This window comes from Anser brachyrhynchus, assembly GCF_964034855.1.
Source record: "Anser brachyrhynchus genome assembly, chromosome: 15".
NCBI classification, from domain to species: domain Eukaryota; kingdom Metazoa; phylum Chordata; class Aves; order Anseriformes; family Anatidae; genus Anser; species Anser brachyrhynchus.
Window position 1 is genome coordinate 8,405,764 of NC_137733.1, and position 19,281 is coordinate 8,425,044.

A 19,281-nucleotide genomic window follows, 5' to 3' on the forward strand; every position below is an offset into this window, starting at 1 on the left:
ACTAGGCAATTTGATCTGTGTTCTACACCTTGTTACAAATGGGATGAAAAACCTTTTTTTTCTTAAGTGACATTCATAGAAACATCTCTGCCTGAACGAATCTGATTCCTATGGTTGCTTAAAAACAGGGGACCTCTGTACCTTGCTTCCTGCCTCATTTTGCAGGAAGGCTCGAAGTTAACGTCACCTGCCATCTGTTCATATAGCTGCACTCCATTTGCTAGAGTGTCTTATTGTTTTGTGAAATGAAAATAGTTAACTGTATTAACGATGTGGTTTGCAAAACAGAAGATGGTTGGAGTGTTTTTTTTCCACCGTGAGTCATAGCATGACTTGGTATTGTGTGCTTTAACATCAAGTTTGTTCTCATAATTATATTAAGTTGTTACTGCTGACCTACATTTGGTAGCAAAATAGAAAAATAAATATTCCTTGTCTTGTCAACTAATCCTGTTGGGGGTGGAACTACGCTGATTTGCTCATCTAATCAGTTATCTGTTAGCATATGTAAATACTCAGTTGTGTTCTCCCCTTTGTTTGTACTCTGGGACTGCACCTGGCATTTTCAATTGTAATTAAACCTTTGTCTCTTCCTACCATTTTCATATTTACTTTACTTTCTTTTTTGTTTCCCCCCCAGATGCAAATAGTCCATCTGGAAAGGAAGGAAAGCCTGTAGAAAACGGAGCGATTGTGAATGAAGCCCCTGGAAAGTTGATGCATAGGTGTGCAGTCTCTCTCTTTTATTTTTGATTTCCTGTCCTTTTACTCAGACGTGGACAAACAGTAACTTGGTGTTTATAGTATTTGTGGGAGGAAAATCTGTCATACCACACACAGCAGCCTGAAAGAGGTGAGGTTGGTGCTGCTCCATGGCTCAAGGTCCAGCCAGTAGTGAGGCTGAAGATGCATTCCCAGCAAGCATACGCACACAGAGCACACACATATAGCATGGATATGCATGACAGGCCATGCAGATCAAACATTTAGAGCAACCACACAAAGAAAAGGGCACCAATGACCTCATCTAGCTCCCCTCTCTGGCTGAGCAGGATGGAGGTTCACAAGTAAGAATGTATTATATATATGTACAAGGTGGGTCCCTCCAGCAGCTGAGCTCAAACAGTTTGCTTAGCAGCTGCTGCTGGATCCCAGCCATCCATCCATTTGCTAGCACCTGGGCACATAAGCCCCTGAGGCTGCAGCCCCACTTCTGCTGCTGGTACAGGCTGTCTTGCATGTGTGTGTACAGGGCTGGCTAGGATGTCCATGGTCCCACAGCTGTGACCTGTTTTTGCTCCTCTGGGCTTGTGCAAATGGGCCTTTAATGGGCCAATGGTTCCTCTGGTGGCCCTGGGAGTCATTCAGAAGGTTGCTTTCCTGCCATTGTCTTCCTGAGCTCCTTTGTGAGTGTGCAGAGGAACGCCTACCATGTGACCTAACAGTATTAATTTATTGGAAGAAATATTTACCTACAGCTGCAATATACACGTGCTCCATTTTAGTACTTCAGAGTTTGCACTTGTGATTCTTGGCTGACCTTGAAGTTTCTAGTCTCAGCCAATTGCTGTGTACAGCTTGGTAAGCAGCTTGGTATCCCAGCTCCTGCACAGTGTGGCATTGACAATTGCTGTTGAAAAAGTCTTCCAGTTTTGGTTGTTCTGACCTCAGCCAGGTCTTCATTCTTCCAAAACAGGTGTATATTGCAAGTCCACTTGTTGGAAGAAGTACTTAAATCTCAGGGCACTGTAAGCCCATTTGTTAGATATGCACTGAATTTGCACAGTTTGGCATGGAAGGCAATTCAATAACGCAGCCTGGAGCGGAACACCTTGGCATGGTTTTACCAGGAGTATAAAGTTAATCTAAAGACAAATACACTCCTTTCTCTTATTGTGACTTTCTCTTAGGCTACTCAGCCTTCCATGTGCAGAAACAATTGCATTGTTATGAGATACCATGGATTTGGCTCACATAAAGTGACAAGTACTGTATTGGCTAGGCCACTTTTAGTAGTCTTTGCAAGGGTTTGACCACTGACAGGTAGCAAGTAGTGCTACGTGGGCCTTTACCCTGGCATAGTACAGCTGCTTTTACACTTCAGAGAGGCCCAATGCAGTCACTGACAGTACCTTCCCAAAATCATTTTATAGCCGATGCCTTATTCGTCTGGCACTCCAGAGACGCTAGAAATCTGGAAGGTAGTAAGTGCCTGGGAATAAAATTGCCTGTTTTGTTGCCTGTGGTGGTACAATTTTAGCATTTTAACAGCAGCACTGTTTATGATGTCGATGTTCACCATGGCATTTTTCTTTCTGGAGTTTGATTGTTCAGCCAAGATTTATTTGACTGCCTAGCCAGTTAGCTTGTATCTGGAAATGAGTACTTGAGAAGTGAATGCTATCAGGGAGGATTAGGAGCGCGCAGCGAGGGGGGGACAGAAACAATGGTAATCACTTTCCAGATGATGGCTGTTAGAAGGTTGATTATCACCAGACTAATGCAAGCTAGTGACTTGTGGCCATAGGGTGTTGAAGTGTATTTATGAAGCAGACACCTGGCCTATATTTTCCAAGACTAAAAATTAGCATTTTTAACAGGCAGCTCAGCAACTCTTCAACATACAGCAGAGAGACTGGGAAGTCACAGCACCAGAGCAGCACAGCAGAGCTGCAGAAGCCACTTGCAGAAAAGAATTCCTGGAAATTGACGGAGGCTGACACAGCAAAGACCGGGAGGGTAAGGTCTCCTGTTCCCACTTCCTGCATCCTCTTTTGGTTTCAGAAAAGTCCACATGAGGAAAAAAAAAAAAGCTTCTGAAGACCGTGTAGCTGGGGTGAGAAAGGGCTGAGAGGATTGTGGGACTCGCTGCTTGTTGTGCAGCGCTTCATGAAAGTGTTGCTGTGCTCTCTGGTCCCAAAACAGAGCCCCGGGTTTGCTTGCAGAAAGAATGTTGACATCAAAACTTCTGCTTAAGATGATGAGCCTAACCACATCAAAGCTTAAAAGAAATGGCAAACTTGCAGTTTGTTCTTTTAGAAAGAGGTTGCAAAGTTGTAACAAATTAGGTGACCTGGTGAAATTTATCCTTCAGTGTAAGGAGCTGGAATTGACTCAGCTGAATTTAAGCCCATTTTCCACTGTAGACACAAGTATCTAATCCTAGGATAACCCAGGGCTTTCTGAGAAACTGGAGAGTGTGGTTCCTGGGAAAATGGTAGTTATACCTCCCAGCAATGTTGCTGGAGTCCTGTTTTACAATAGATCATAGAGCACAAGCCATATGAAGCAAGGGTTTAATTAAAGGCTGTATAATCTTGTGGTAAAAAGAGAGAGACAAAATCTGGAACTCCCCAGTGAAGTTCTTGGCTCTGCCACAGATGCTCTGTGTTACTTCAAGCAGCGCTCTCCCTTTCCTTCCCTTGGAAGACAAGGGAAAGATCATGTGTGCCTGCCCTGGAGGGATACTGGGTTTGGCACATATCCACAGAACATCTTGCAACTTGTGTTCCAGGTCAGTGGCTTTCTAGCATGTAATTGTCATGTTTGTCTGGCTTGATGCAGGAATGCTAACTTTAAATAGTGGTTGAAGAAAAGGGAATTTGCTGGCTTTGAAACTTAATCTGCAAAATGAATATATGAAAAAATATATATATACACACATTTTTTTCCCCCCTTCTGTCTTCAGGTAAAGGCAACAGTATATTGGGACTACATGAAAGCTATTGGACTCTTTATCTCTTTTTTGAGCATTTTCCTCTTCATGTGTAACCATGTAGCCTCCCTGGCTTCCAACTACTGGCTGAGTTTATGGACAGATGATCCTGTTATCAATGGAACACAGCAGTATACAAATGTCAGACTGGGAGTGTATGGAGCACTGGGAATTTCTCAAGGTTTGCCTGGTTTACCTATTGTAATATTAGCTGGTTCAGAACGTTTCTAATGCTCTTGGTGACCTTGTATCCCCAGAACTGCAGCAGCAGTTTACTAAGGACTGAGGTTTTATTTCATAGAAAGAGGAAAGTTTGTTAAAACTTTCAAAACCCAACAACAAATACACTGACATATAAAACTATTCAGTCTGTTTAGTTACTGAATTTGGTTTTCTTTCATTCATACAAAACAAGAACAAAAGTGGTTGCAAGGGCTGATAAGCCAGGTGACAAAACGTCTGATCTGAGAAATGGCCCTTTGGCCTGTCAAAAAACTGTGCTTGCCCGGCTTGCAGGGATGGTCTGTCGCAGGAGGCCTTAGCTGTGCTGCCTTGGCCTTGCCGAGCTGCGTAGGCTGGCGTTTTCTCTGATTGCAATACACACCACTTTTTTTTAATGGAGAAAAATACTTCCATGAGAGAAATGTGCTATTTTCACTGAAAAAGTTTTTTAATTTCTTTAAGTAGTCGTCAAGTCTAATGGTAATGAACTCCAATTCTCAGGATTATTGTACTAGATATGTGCTAATTCTACGTGTTGACAAAATGAAGGAAAATGTTTTGTGTGAGAGATGAGAGCAGTTAAAAACAAGTCTTCTGTTCCAGGTATTGCTGTATTTGGCTACTCGATGGCTGTGTCAATAGGGGGAATATTTGCTTCACGACACCTGCACCTTAACCTGCTGCACAATGTCCTCAGGTCTCCAATGAGTTTCTTTGAACGTACACCCAGTGGAAATCTGGTGAACCGTTTCTCTAAGGAGATAGATACCATTGACTCCACTATTCCACCAATCATCAAGATGTTCATGGGCTCAACGTTTAACGTCATTGGGGCTTGTATCATCATTTTACTGGCCACACCTATAGCTGCTGTCATTATTCCACCTCTGGGACTTGTCTACTTGTTTGTGCAGGTAGGGGCTTGGCCAAGGTCAGCTGGACCAGCAGTTACGTGTCCTCTACTTAAGACAGTTCTGTTCTCACTCTGGAATAGGTCTGGTTTTAGTGTGTTTGACTTGTCATGCTTGACTGACTGCACTTTGCATAGCTTATTGATTAGCTGACTACAGCAGAGCATTTCCTTTTGTTGTCATGTGCAGAGTGACTTCTGTGTGCAAGAGGTAATCCTTTAATACCTAAGCCATTAGATTTTGAGGTAAACTGCATATATCTCGTTGCTTAGAGCCCATATGTGGAAAATCTATGAACTTTTCTAAAGTTTTCTTCCAAACGAAAGAGTTGGGAAGACCTTTAGAAAATTATGTATGCTTTTCTGCTCATGTGTCTGTTTTGTCAGAAACTTGTTTACCAATCGAGAGAAGCAATGGCAGCTTTTCACTCCTGTCTTACGTAGGCAGGATGTGCTTGCTTCACTCCTCTTTACTGTTAGGAATCTGGCAGAGAGTACAGATGTGAGAGAAGGAGCTGATTTCTGGCTTTGACCCTTGAATTAGTGAATCTGTAAAGCTCCACTAGTACGTCTTAAAGGCAATGATGCGTGATTCAGAGACTCAGTTTTGTACAGTTTAAGTAAGTTTGCAAGGAAGAAAGTGGCTATCACATGATATGGTTTGGCTTGCAGTTGTTTAAAGACAGTGTATATAGTGTGATCTTTTTAGGCCTAGAAGTGTTGGAGAAGGCATGTATTTCTGGATGTAGGTTGAATCTCTGTAACTAACAGCCCAAATGGCAGGGAACTCTCTCATGATTCCCTCCGTCTTGTCAAATGTAATGTGGACATAACTGTAATTTTCATATTCTGACTCGCAGAGATTTTATGTGGCCACTTCTCGCCAGCTCAAACGCCTTGAGTCTGTCAGTCGTTCTCCTGTGTATTCTCACTTCAATGAGACCCTCCTGGGAGTCAGCGTAATTCGAGCCTTTGAGGAGCAGAAACGTTTCATAAAGCAGAACGACATGAAAGTGGATGAAAATCAGAAAGCTTATTATCCAAGCATTGTGGCAAACAGGTAATGGTGGGGTTGAAATATTGAAAGGAAGTTATAATGGGAGGGTATGGTGCTGTTGCCTGTCTGCCTTATCAATCAGCTGTCAGTGTATTTGTCCAGGGTAGGGAAGCTTTTGTGGATGTTTCTTTTTGCTTAAACTTGTGTGATAGAATTAAGGGTGATTCTGAATTTCTCTTCTTTCTGAGAGTTCCTGCCTTCTGGGTAGTATTTATAAAAACTCTTATTTGCTGATCCCAACGTAACCAGATCTGCTTTCTGAACTAAAACAGGAATTAATGTCTCTGAAGGATTTATTCATTTTGGATGCCTCTAGGTTTGCATGCTGCTGGAGTAGGACCCCAAATACCTTACAGTTGCTATGTCACTGGCAGTACTCAGATGCCATATTACTAAAAAGCAAGATGTGTGACAACATTGGTTGACTGCATTCCTAATTCTCTGTGGATGAGTTACTGGAAAGATGCATGATGTCTCTTCTGCGTTGCAGATGGTTGGCTGTCCGGCTGGAGTATGTGGGGAACTGCATTGTTCTCTTTGCGGCATTGTTCGCAGTGATTGCACGCAACAAGCTCAGTCCAGGACTGGTTGGCCTTTCAGTGTCCTATTCACTGCAGGTAATTTTACTGTTAAACAGAAAAAAGCTCTAAATTGTAAGACTGCATCAGAAAGCCAGGTTCTTGGTCAAGCTTCAGAGGGAAAACTAATGTAAGGAACACAGAAAGAGAATAAACGCTACAAATAAAAACCATCTGGAAAAATGGGGGAGGTTTCTTCTGTGCCCTGCATATGTGAGGAGATGTGACTAAGAAGACTTATCCCGTGCATGTTAAAGGCATTTGGACTTTTCTCCTGTCCAGCACTGATTAACCAAAATCATATCTGTGTTTATGCATTCCATGAACTTGCAGTGCTTTGGTTGTGTGGCTTTTTGTTTGTTTTTAATTGCAGGTAACATGCTTAGTGTAAACTGCTTTTAAACTTCTTCTCTTGCAGATTACAGCATACTTAAACTGGCTAGTACGTATGTCATCAGAGCTGGAAACCAACATTGTTGCTGTAGAAAGAGTCAAAGAATATGCTGAAATGGAGAAGGAGGTATAGTGGGTTGTCCACCACAGCTAGCACTTGGTGGATATTTCCAGGACTTGTGGTTGTATCATTTGACATGAGGTTGCATGCAGCCTACCTGGGTGTTATGAACAAGTCTGTAAGGAACCTATGGTTGCCTTAATGCTTGTAAAAGCTTGTCCTCTGAGCTGAGGGATTTGATAGAACTTTGTGCTCTCATTGATCTCTAGAGACAGGCTGTGTCTTAAGGGGGTAGTTCCTGGGGGTGCTCTTGAGGTGTATACTCCCAATATTTACAGCTTGTTATTTAGGAAATGAATCTGCCATTCTGCCCTGGGTTAAGCAGTGGAGTTGTGCAAATCTGGTTTTGTTTTCTTCAGTGATTAACCAATTTTTTGTGTGTTTCTCTTTTTGCTGTCAATGGGAAGAGTAAAGAGGATTTACTTTTCTGTTTTGATTCAAATCACCTAATAAGTCATTACATCTGCATTTGTGCACCTTTTGGTTACAGAACACAATTCCCTGTGGCTCCTCTTTGACATGCTTGTCTCTGGAGAACCTGACTTGCATCGCTATTTTTGTAGCCAAACCTTAAGAGGACCCTTCTTAGAACTTTTTCTCAGGGTCTGGTAGCAGACTGGTGTTTGTGTCATTAAAAGCCTCTTTGTTTGGTACTGGCAATAAATACAGTGGAGTGTGCTTTCTCCTCTCCCACCCCTGTGGGAGGCTGAGGCAGCAGCTGTTTATTTTACCACCCTGTAAATCTGTTGTCTCAGTCGAAATGCTTATAGTTGCATGCCTGGCTTTCCCAGTGCTTTCGTTACTGTGGTGGTGTTGCATAAGCAGGTTATCTCAATACGTGCTGCCTCTGATTCTGCTGTTCGTAAGAAGCAGCTTTATCTAGAAAGTGGCACTTGTGATAGCAAAGCCCGTGGCTACATTCACCATTTCATCTGCCTTGGGGCAGCTCTTTCCCTTTTTTGCCCCATCATCATCATCACAGTTCCTTTTGCAAGTTACACGCTAACAGGATTTTTCTTAATTGCTTTCCTTACGTCCTCTGAGCCTGTGCCCAGTTGAGGGAGGAACTGATCAGATACGCTTGTGTTGTTTTTTTTTTCAGGCTGAGTGGAGCATCGAACAAACTGCCCCGGCAAGCACCTGGCCTGAGGAGGGCAAGGTTGAGTTTCGAGGCTATGGTTTACGCTACCGGGAAGACTTGGATTTGGTTCTGAAAAACATAAATGTCACCATAAATGGGGGTGAGAAGGTAATGAATCTCAATTAGTAGCAGACGACTACTGTTGATAAGTATGTATGCATAAGCCAAAGAGGGGTCCAACCCCCTCCTGTAGGACACTCTTAGGTCCTTGAGAGCAAGAAGAGCTTCTCCAAAATCAATCTTACTGTAACTGGTGGCTGCAGCAGGCTCTTACTCTTTTCAAGGGACATCCTACGTCGTGGGATAAACATTATGTGGATTCATGAAGTGTCTTTTGGTCTCATTTCATAAGGAAAGGAGGCTGTGCTATCTTCTCTTCCCATCCCAGAAACTTTTGAACTGCTTTGGTAATTCATTTGCGATAGGCAAAGAGGTTGACACCTAGCAGAGTGGTTAAGTTTCTACTGGTCTCAAGAAAACGAGCTACTAAGTAGAAGGGGGAGCTCTGCTCTGGTGAGGCAGAAGTTGTAAGGTGAGACTCTGCAGGAAAAAAATGGGACTTGAGCAGATCCTCTGGATTTGGCCAGACTCTGATTGCGGTAAATGTGTGTGTGTGCCCGCACGCACCTCAGTCCTGAGTGCACTCTGACGTATAATAATAGTGTGATCTTGCACAACAGTATAAAAAGTACTCGAGAGACGCTTATACTTACCAGGCTTGCTTAGTTGTGGTATCCAACTTGGTATTTGTTTTTCTGAGTGCATGTTTTCTACATACAAATACGGGCAGAATGCTACCCCAAGACTGGATAGAAAATGCAGATTACAAGAGATAACCAACCAAAGTACCAATTTAAAAATATTTTTTTAATAAAAAAAGAAAACAATTGGAGACTTTAGACTAATTGGGAAGCAAAATTTAAGAAATTGAGTGCTTTTGCTATAAATTTTCTGTAAATCCAAAGAAGAGAAGATAAAGGACAAATCACAAGTTATAGCTGTGAAGCACAACTGAAAAAAAAAAAACAGGTTAGGGAATCTTTGGCCCACTCTACCTGGTACCATCTGCCTTTACACAAAAATAGAAAACTTCTGCAAGTGGATTTTTATTTTGAGATGGCTTTCTTTTTTCATATCCACTGTTTTTTTTTTTCCCCTCCTATTTCATTAACCCCAGTTAGTTGCACTATTCTGGGATGTTGATAGCCCAACAAATGTAACAACCTTTTGACAGTGTGTCTCTTTCAAGTAGATTCTTGCAAGTGCTTTAACCCTGCCTTAGAGTAAGTTGTTCCTGTATTTCTTTCCAACAGATAGGAATAGTAGGAAGAACGGGAGCTGGAAAATCCTCTCTTACTTTAGGCTTGTTTAGGATCAATGAAGCAGCTGAAGGAGAAATTATTATTGATGGAATTAACATTGCAAAGATAGGACTCCATGACTTGCGGTTCAGGGTCACCATCATTCCTCAGGTAGGTGTGAAATCCTGCCGTTGCCAGAGCTCATTTTGTAAAAGTGCACTTTCTGCAGTGTACTGGGGGGAATATATTTGTCTTGTGAGGTATGCAGTACTCTTCACTCACAGAAATGTGCACGTAACCATCCCTGTCTAGCCCAGCAACTGTGGGTTTGATAGTCCAAAACATTTGGGCATGTGGCTTTACAAGAACTGGGCATTCAGACTCGAGTCTTCTTGTTCTTACTGTATAGCATTTATTACCTTCCTGTTCAGATTCAAAACAGGACCATAATGTGGTTATATAAATCGCGTTTGTAGCATTCCAACAAAAACAAGTGAACGCACTGTGAAAGACTTCTTGCACTGCTTCTTTTGGAAATCTGTGGGGGAACTTTGCGTTTTTGCCAAGCTCCTTTTGATTACTCTGCGTTAGTCAGGCACTACTAGACCAGAAGTGTTTCCAAAGTAATATTTGTCCATATCCAAGAAAGAAATGCATTCATTTCACTAATATTGCAGCTAAAGACTTTTGAAATATTTACAGATGGTGTAATTCCGTAGGAGGTGTAAAGTTGACGTAGCTGTCCCTGCTGACAGAAGACTGGACAGGGAGTGCTCAGGCTTTAAATCAGCAGACCGGTTTAAAAAAAAAAGTTGGCTGATTTTTTTTTCTGTTTTTCTGGATTTGTGAGTTACTGACTTACAGTTTGCCAGAGTCTACAGGAGGCACAGGTCAGGCCCCTAAAAGGCATAAGGAATAAGGATGAGGATGAACAAATTGTTGTTACTGGAAAAAATGAGGTCTGTCTTCTAAATTCAGTAGATGGGCTTATGTGCAACTGCAGGTGGACATGTTGTTTTCCTTTCACTATCTAAGAAGTATTTTTGGAGCACTTGCCATGATCTGTGTGGATTGTCAATTATCTCTTTCTATGCCTAGGATCCAATATTATTTTCTGGCTCACTGCGTATGAACCTTGATCCTTTTGACCAACACTCTGATGAGGACATTTGGAGGTCTTTGGAATTGGCTCACCTGAAAAATTTTGTATCGGCCCTGCCTGATAAACTTAATCATGAATGTGCTGAAGGTGGAGAGAACCTCAGGTACGTCAAAGAAACAGTGCTTGTGAAAATTGCTTTATGAGATAAACAGGAAGTGAGAGGTGTGTGTGTGCCCTCCCATCTGCAGCTAGACTTCCAGAAAGCTTACAGTTCGCTTCGATCAGTATGTAGCTAGATGCTACCAATAGCAGTCTTTTTTATTTTTTTGGTGTTGTTTGGTTGTTTTTTATTTTTTCCTTGTATGAGAATTTGGGGAGGAGCTGGGAAATTTTTAATGCGTGACCAGGCAACCAGACAATTAGGTTTTATCAATCAGGCTTTAAACTCTCGAGCTTGAGAATTTAATTTAAGAAACACTCAGAAAATACTGTGATGTTCGACTTCGCAGCTCGGGCAGTCTTGGAATGGATTTTAGTAGCAGCAGGCTGCTATTTATTGCAGATGCTCTGAATTTACAATGGCTCATGCCCAATAGATGCTACTGTTCTATGGGAGTTATTAGCTTGCTTTTTGCACTGTAACAGGATTATGTGATGAATCTGTAGAAACCATTTAAAGTACAGTCCTCAACAATGCGTTGATTCAGGGATGCAGTTATACTGAAACCATTTGTAATGTACTCTTTTATTACATTCTCTAGACTTCATTATGAGGGAGATGTAGTTAAGATGCTGTTACGTACTTTATAGTGAAGCAGTAAGAACCTTGTCTATTTTGCTGGATTCTTGGCACATATACTACAGAGGAGTTCTTACAGGAATTGCTGGGCTTCGACACGAATATTGCAAAATTGTTCTGACTTCTTTTCCTCCACCCTCCCATCCTATCTGTGTAGTGTGGGACAGCGCCAGCTGGTGTGCCTGGCAAGAGCTCTGCTCAGGAAGTCCAAAATCCTCGTTCTGGATGAAGCCACAGCTGCTGTTGATCTTGAAACGGATAACCTCATACAGTCAACGATCAAGTCTCAATTTGAGGAATGTACTGTTTTAACTATAGCACATCGTCTGAACACAATCATGGACTACACAAGGTAAAGTAATAGCGTTTCTGTCTTGAAGAATGGCACGTGTGACTTGTATTGTGCTCTGCTTAGAAGAGGATCATTGTGCTGGATAAATGCTGCCCAGTGTATTGTTTTTAGCCATTTCTCCACAGAGCTGCTCAAATTGCGGTTTGGATGGGTTGTGTGTGTTTGTTCTGGCTTACAGAGGTTGTGTTTGGCCTGGGGAGCTGCTCGGATCCCTGTGCTGTACTGCTATCGTGCCATGCCTGCCCAGGCAAACCAGGAAGGGAAGGGAGGCAAGGAGGAGAACAGGAGTCTATTCCTGGGTCTTGCCCTAATTTAGGCACAGCTGAAAGAGGCTTCAGAGCTTTCAGGAGCACATACCCTAAACTAGGCACAGGCAGCATAAGGAGTCAGAGGGGCAGATCCTGCCTTTGTCCAAAGTTTATTTGACATTTCTCTTTCCTTCAGTTTTGGTTTTAGTTCATGTGACCTCCCTCATCCTCCCCGCCCTCATCCACAGCCTTGTGGCTGTGTGGTTGAGGGCAGAGTTTTTGTCTTATAATTTCAGTCTTAATCTCTCTTGTCCTTTTTATCACAGTGTGGCAAAGTGACCACTGATAAGATTGTGTACTCTTGTAGACCTTTCTTTGCACTGTCAATAGTGAAAGATAACAGACAAGAGCTTTGCCTGCGCCAGGCACAGCACCAGCAGTACTGCCACCAGATTAACACCTAATTAAGTCACTGCAGCCAGTAACATCAGGCAGCAGCACCTGCTTAAGGGCTTGGGCAGCATCTCTGCAGTGCCTGGCCAGTTGGTGGAGGTAGCCGAAGGGCAGCATTTGTACTGTGAACTGACTTTGACTACAGTGACTTGCATGGTGAATTTCCTAATTACAGCTGTACCTTTGCTTTGCACAAGCTATGTCTGTGTTTGTATTTTGTCAGCAGAATCTAACAGCAGCGGATGTGATACGGTGTTAGGGCAATGGTGTTCCAGATTTGGAAGGTCTCAGGGGCTCTTACTTTGAGAGAAAGTGCTGCTACCTAGTTTCTGGTTGGCTCAAAGCACACTCAAAAGTTTTAGGCCGGCCTGCAAATGACCAGGTAAATGTATGCTATGTAAGAAGTGGACCAGAAAAGCCGTCTGGAAGGACAGAGGTGAAAACCTCTATTCATTCATACAGTCTGGACTGTCTTCCCTTGCATGTAGAAGCTGTGCTACAGTCAATTTCTGTGTGTACACGTACATCTGTTTTCTTTGGCATTCTGGACTGACCTGCTTGTGACCATTTTTTTTATCCTTGTTTTACAGAGTTTTAGTCCTGGACAGAGGTGAAGTGGTGGAGTGTGGTAGCCCAGACAACCTCCTTCAGGAAAAAGGCATTTTCTATAGCATGGCCAAAGATTCGGGATTGGTGTAGGATTTGAACATGATGGGGAAAAAGGAGATGATACGTTCAAAGAACTATGACTTCCCCTGGGCTGGTATGAATTGTACAGTTCAGTTTCAGACCTAATGAAGTCAGCCGGAGTACAGCAATGGAAGTAACGTAAAAATGCAATATTTTTTTCTTCTCCTTTCTATTGATTTTAGCCAGCTTTAGGAGAAGTGCATGCATTGTGCAAAAGCACTTCAAAGACTTTTAGTTCTTCTTGCCTGACATCTGTCATAATGTGCTCAAATATAAGGTGGAGTGATTCACCAGAGAAGTTCAGAGAAGCTTTTTCTTTTCATCTGCCCTTATGTTCGGAAGCCCCTTTTTGTTTAAAGTATTTCTGCAAATGCTAGCTATTTGCTTGTTTGCTGATTCCTCATTTGATGAGCCATCTATTGTGGGATACACTCGGAACATTTTGTGGCATATAGTCCTATAGTCCAAAGATTTTCTTCTTGTGAAATAATGCGTGCCAGATTTTCTCATTATGGCATTTACTGTACATGGTTAATGCTTTTATGCATTCTCCTAAAGGTTTCACATGTGTTTACAGTGTACAGCAGCAAGTTCACCAGACTATGTCAGTAGTGCTGATGTGAAGAAGCACAGTCAACTTCAAAATAGTATTTAAGCGTGTTTGGAATGACAATCACTCCAAAACCAAACTCTTGCAGCAGTTGGTATGTTGCAGTGTGCAGTACCTGGTTTTACACCCGGTTCACTCAGGAATTCTGACTTGGGTGGAGAATCCTGGTTATACCTGGGGGGACTAGACTGAGAAGTCAGGATTTGCTTGAGCAGAGGTTGCAGGCTCAGCATGATACTGATTGTAATACCCTTGGCTTTAGGAGTTCTGTGCTTTAATAAAAGCTCTACCATATCAAGGACCATTAGCCTTATATCAAAGACACATGCCCTTCATGCTGCTGCTGTTGACTCTTAAATCTTCTGGGAAACTGTTCTGTTACAGTAGCTTAAAAAAAAAAAAAAACACAAAAACCCCCAAAACAAAAAGCCAAGAACTGTGTTACTGTTTTTACATTGTATGTCAGAGGCGTCTAAGAATTCAATCAGCAGTGGAGTCTGATTTGCAAGATCTTTGCTTGAATGTTCAGTTTTTTGTGGAAAGAAAAAAAGTTGCGTTTCTTATGTTATAATTAGTCTTATATTAAAGGAAAATGCTGGAAGAAGGCAAACTAAGCCAGATGGACCCAACTGTTCAGTACTCTGAGAATGTGGACTTGATGTTGCTGATATTAATGCTAGACAGTTGTCTTCTTTAGAGTAAAGCTATTTATTTTTTTGTAAATTATGATTCTGAAATTGAATAGACTGAAATTTTCTTTGGTATTTTTTTGTAATGACTATACAAATATTTGCAAAGAACTTGCAGTAAAAAAAGTTTGAAAGATAAAGTGGTGTGTCATTTCTTGCATTGTAGTTGACAGGGTCAACTTTGGCAGTTTTTTTTTTTATTTTTTTCCTTGAAAATAGAAGTTACTGGGACGTAAATACTGGTAAATAAGGCTTGCAGGGACTGATGCTTGGGGTTGTTGAAGTGGCTAAGAAACCTTGAGTGCGAATAACTGATGTGGTAGGGTGGATCACATCTCATGCTTTGTTTTGTAATTTGAACGCTGCAGTTTGTTGAGCAGACAGGTAATAACAGTAGATCAGTGCAGGAGGACTTATTGATGCTGTGGAGATCCTTTGTCCATGCTGTCCATGTCCTTTGTCTGCCACGTGTCCTGAGTGGTGGCTTGCTGTTAACTTCTTCCATGGGAGTGGAATGTGCAAGGAGTGGTTTGGGAGTTTGGGGAGGAGTGGTAGGTTTTGGCTTTTCAAATCACCTAAGGTTTTTGCAGCCTTGTGGTGGATGAAAGGGTGAAAAGACTGGAGCAAATGGAATTCCTAATGCACAGCAAGTGGTTCCTAAAGGTGTCTAAATGCATGGTGATGAACTGAGATTTAAAAACCTTAACCTAATTGTACAAGTAAGTCCCGTGAAAGCAATGACACTACGCTTGGGAGCAAGATCTGTTTGAAATACAGAACTTCTAGAACTAAGCTTCTGCTGTGTAAAGTGTTTGTACTGGAGTTGCGCAAGTAAAAATGACTTAAACTGCACTTGCGATGTCCAGCTGGGTACACTAGAAGGTGTCACTGTGTATTCTCAGACATATTCATGGGCTGCATGCAACATTCAGGGCACTGTGTGTCCAAAAGGCTGTCTGTATTTTGCAGATAACCATATAAATAGTGCAACAAGGGGCCAGAAGACTGCTTGTTGTGTGTTTGTCGTGTTCTTTTTCAATGATGTAGTTATTAATATGTGTCATTGTTCTCCCAGTTTTATATATTCATACGCTTGCTGGCACAAATCGTTCTGCCCCAGCTCTGGAGCAGACACACTTTTCTGTTCGCCCTAAACGCCCACCAGTGCTTTGTGATATTGCTGCATTGATTTATGATCCTGATTACACGTGACTATGTTGTCTGAATGTGACTTGAGCAAAATTGCATTATACATTATGAAGATCAGTGTAAATTAACCTTTACTGCACACAAAGATAATGAATACAGCTTTCTTCCCCCAGAACCTGTGTGTGCAAGCAGTGTTGTGTAGTCTTTGGGGTGCCTTGAGGTAGGAGCAGGACAGCAGTGAGAGATCCCGTTTCAGCTAGGAAAAAGAGGCCCATGTGCTGAGCCCTGCAGGCGTTGCCATTGGGAACATTTGCAGAAAATGATGTAACTTGTTGCAAGGTAAGGTCTTAGAAACTGGCAATAAAGCCAGTACGTTTTCCTTATTTAATCTGTTTTCACTGTTGTGCTTGCATACCATTGTGCTTGCACACCACTTCATTGCTGTGCGCATACCTAATGCTCATTGAGTACTTGGGGCACTTTCAAGACTTGGCAAGTGAAATCTGGCATGACGGCACATATGACATCGAATACAAGAGTTTGGCGCCATCCAGCAGGCACTGCTGATATTACAGCCCACTATCTTGAAATCATCCAGCTCCTGCAGTGGTCTATCTTTCAGTTTACAGCTATGATGTCTGTGCCACTGCAGTGCCTGTGAAGCTACTGTTGGTGTTATTAACATATATATTTGCAATAAATATGTTAATATAAAAGTGTAAAAACATCTCATCTGAATTTACTGCATTGGATTTTGATGCATGTTGATGTATCCTGACTGACATTGTTTGCTGCAATGTGGAATGTGCCTTACATCCTAGAAGAGTTCATTCTGTTCAAAAGAAAAAAAGTTTTTTTTGTGAGATTTGAGTTTCTTATTTGTCACTTACAGTAATGCTCGGACATAAAGTTGGGGGACTCTTACTCATCTGAAACAGGTTGGTCTTTTTTTGGTCCCATGTGATCTTGGGAATCCTTTTTCTTTTGCCCTTACAGCACAGCTTTATGTGTGAAAGCTGCTGGTATTTTTGCTCGCTGTTAGGTTGTGCAAGCCAACAGCTAAACAGCGCCTGTTCAAAGGTTACCAGTATGAAAGTATGTTTTGATTATTTTCTCCTGTTGACTTTTTCCTTCATTACCAACTTAGGAACGGAAAGCGAGTATTTAAAAGATGTTTATACCAGAGATTACAGTATGTTAAAAGATGTCTGTTTCAGAACTGCCCAGCAACACCAGCACTTCTGTTTCTTTTTGACCACAGTTAAAACACGTAACTTGCATCTCACTAGTTTTAAATGCTTCTGGTTTGAGATCCAGTGATCAGCCTTTAGGGTACTCATGACTTACCTGTTTGAATCTTTTTGGCTCTGCCCTTGAGTAAGGTACTCTATTTAACCACAGATACTGGTTTGGAGAAAGTACGAAAAAAAACCCACTTCCTTCCTAGTATTTTAACACCAATATGGCAGTGGGCATTAGACTTATCTTAAGCACCTGTCCACTAGAAATTGTTAGCTGCTCTTAATGTGGGTGAAGTGGCTACTGAACAGCTGTTGGAGAAGAAACATCTGGGTTTTGCTGGTCTGGCTTGACCCTTGCTGGTTTGAGTTCTCCCACCCCCTCCACCATGACTCCTCATTTGAGCCACTTTAATACTTGATTCAATTTTTATTTCAGCTTTCTAGAAAATGAAATGCTTTAAGAAGTCATGGTAAACAGCAGTAGCTTGCAGTGTGATTTGTTAGTCACATTTTCTTGTTGCAATCCCTGAGGAGAGACTCGGGGGCAGCTCTGACGGCAGCCCCCAGCGCTGTGAGAAGCCTGGAAAGGCTTTCCTTCTGGATGCTGTTCTGGTTTGTTAAAGTAGCATCTGAAAGATTCACCATGCCAGAGGTTCTGCAGTGCCAGGGTAACATGCACAGCAGCTAAACTTGCACAGAAGGAGCCAGGAATGAACCGTGGGTTGGAGAAGGAGGCTACCACATAAATTCCTCGTGACCAAATTCAATTAGGAAATAGCGGTACCAAGAGTTCAGACACGCTCCACTGTGACCAACCATGGTTTGTCAGCAGGGCCGCTCCAGGGCTGCTCCAAGCCTTCAAATGCCATGAACGATATCCTGCTGCCCACCCACCAGCTCAGTTGCTCTTTCCTGTGTCAGCAAGCCTGTGTCTAAGCTGTCAGCCTTCCACCCAGCATGATTCATGCAGGTACCATCCAAAGCGGACATGGAGGGAGATGGAGTAGATCACAGATCTGATCACCAGCTGTGACAAGAGGCAGCCATATGCTCTTGTGCTTGGTGGCATCCCACGTTCTCTTCCCTACTCCCCGAGTTTCTGCACTTTGGATGACTAGATCCAGCTGCTGCCTTGGAGGCTACCACATCTGTAAGAACAGTGCTTGGGTGAGCAGTCCTAAAATGTTTGCGAAAGGTTGAATTTGTCCTGCCTGGAACTTAGGACAAGCTGTAAATGGTTTGCTTGCTACCAGTTAAATTCTTGTTCTTTATGAAATGTGGTTGCTTTTAAAAATAACCTGTGCAATCATGAAATATGGCAGTGCATTTGGGCTCCATTTATAGCACAAATGGGAAATGCTGTGGTCTTTTTCTTTTAGTTTGTTTGGTTTTATACCATAAAAGCAGTAAGGTGTTTGTTTTCTGGCTCTCACCCTCAACAGAAGAGTGAGGTTTGGGTATCTGGAAACATAATGAAAACGGAATTGCTAAGTTTCCTAAGGAAATAATGTGTATCCCAAGTCATCCTTTTTCATCTACCCATTGCAGTTATAGCTCAAACAAGATGTGGTGGCATGCCCATCATTTTAGAATGAAACGAAGGTAATAACTCAATTAAGACATCAATTATTCCTGATGGTGATGGCGTTATGGTGTACTCCATGAGTCAGTCAGGCAAGACCAGATTCTTCCATTAGTCTGTAGAACAGTCCCTTCTGAGCTATTAATTGTTCTGGAGTATTGAATTCAGATATCTGGCCATTATCCAAGACTAAAATCCTGTGAACATTAAAACAGATGTGTAAGCCTGGGGGGACACCAGCAATGGCAATAAACATAAGTGATTTCTACTTAGTTCTAAAATAAATTTCAGTACTAGCTCGGTATTCAACCAAGTTTTACAGGTGAAGGTGTATTTTACCTTTATGATTTTAAGAGGAAGCAAAGAGCTATAGCCATTGTTTAGCTGTCAGTGGGTTTAAAAAAAAAAACAAGTAATGGCATGAAATGCATTATACAGGCATAAGCGATCTTTGATTAACCTACTACTGGTGCCTAGTTGATGTAAAAACACCTAAGATCAAAGGCAAAGCTTTGAGCATTAAGCAAGAAAAGGACAGAAAGGGAATTGTTGTTCACTAATACAGAGTTATTTGTCTAGTTCATACAGGTTGCCTGAGTCTTCCTTCCTCCTTAGGAAAGTGGCTGAAGGTATTATTACCTGTCACAGTCCATGATGGTGTTTATCCGGTGAGCTATTGTTAACACTGTGCTCTCCTTGAACTGAGTCCTCAGGGTGGACTGAATCTGAAGATCAGTTTCTAAGTCTACTGCAGCTGTGGCCTCATCGAGAATGAGGACTTTGGCTTTCTGAAGAAGTGCTCTGGCCAGACAAACCAGCTGCTTCTGACCAGCACTGCAAGTAAGAAGGAGGATGTTAAATGAAGAGCAGCAGTTACTTTTCCCTGGGGTCAGACTACATGATTAGTTTGAAAACAGTAATGAAAGGG

At 42.1% G+C, this 19,281-nt stretch overlaps 2 protein-coding genes across 10 annotated transcripts in view; one reads left to right on the top strand and one right to left on the bottom strand.

Annotated features, from left to right (window-relative positions):
- ABCC1 (ATP binding cassette subfamily C member 1 (ABCC1 blood group)) overlaps positions 1–14,521 on the top strand; it is a 57,616-nt gene extending 43,095 nt beyond the window's left edge. For all 4 annotated transcript variants that reach the window (XM_080557351.1, XM_080557348.1, XM_080557350.1 and 1 more), the window contains 12 exons: positions 641–725; positions 2,601–2,739; positions 3,689–3,896; positions 4,541–4,851; positions 5,708–5,907; positions 6,395–6,521; positions 6,901–7,002; positions 8,099–8,245; positions 9,451–9,609; positions 10,537–10,703; positions 11,497–11,691; positions 12,983–14,521. In XM_080557351.1, the coding sequence (XP_080413477.1) occupies positions 641–725; positions 2,601–2,739; positions 3,689–3,896; positions 4,541–4,851; positions 5,708–5,907; positions 6,395–6,521; positions 6,901–7,002; positions 8,099–8,245; positions 9,451–9,609; positions 10,537–10,703; positions 11,497–11,691; positions 12,983–13,091 (1,949 nt within the window). In that variant the 3' untranslated portion in view covers positions 13,092–14,521. The remainder of the gene's footprint in view (positions 1–640; positions 726–2,600; positions 2,740–3,688; positions 3,897–4,540; positions 4,852–5,707; positions 5,908–6,394; positions 6,522–6,900; positions 7,003–8,098; positions 8,246–9,450; positions 9,610–10,536; positions 10,704–11,496; positions 11,692–12,982) is intronic.
- Positions 12,981–19,281, bottom strand: part of ABCC6 (ATP binding cassette subfamily C member 6) — a 29,118-nt gene continuing 22,817 nt past the window's right edge. For all 6 annotated transcript variants that reach the window (XR_013939808.1, XM_080557355.1, XM_080557354.1 and 3 more), the window contains 2 exons: positions 18,993–19,187; positions 12,981–18,550 (listed from right to left, as the gene is read on the bottom strand). Coding sequence is in view for 5 of the 6 variants with exons in the window: in XM_080557355.1 (XP_080413481.1) it covers positions 18,442–18,550; positions 18,993–19,187 (304 nt within the window). In the remaining variant the exon portion in view is untranslated. The remainder of the gene's footprint in view (positions 18,551–18,992; positions 19,188–19,281) is intronic.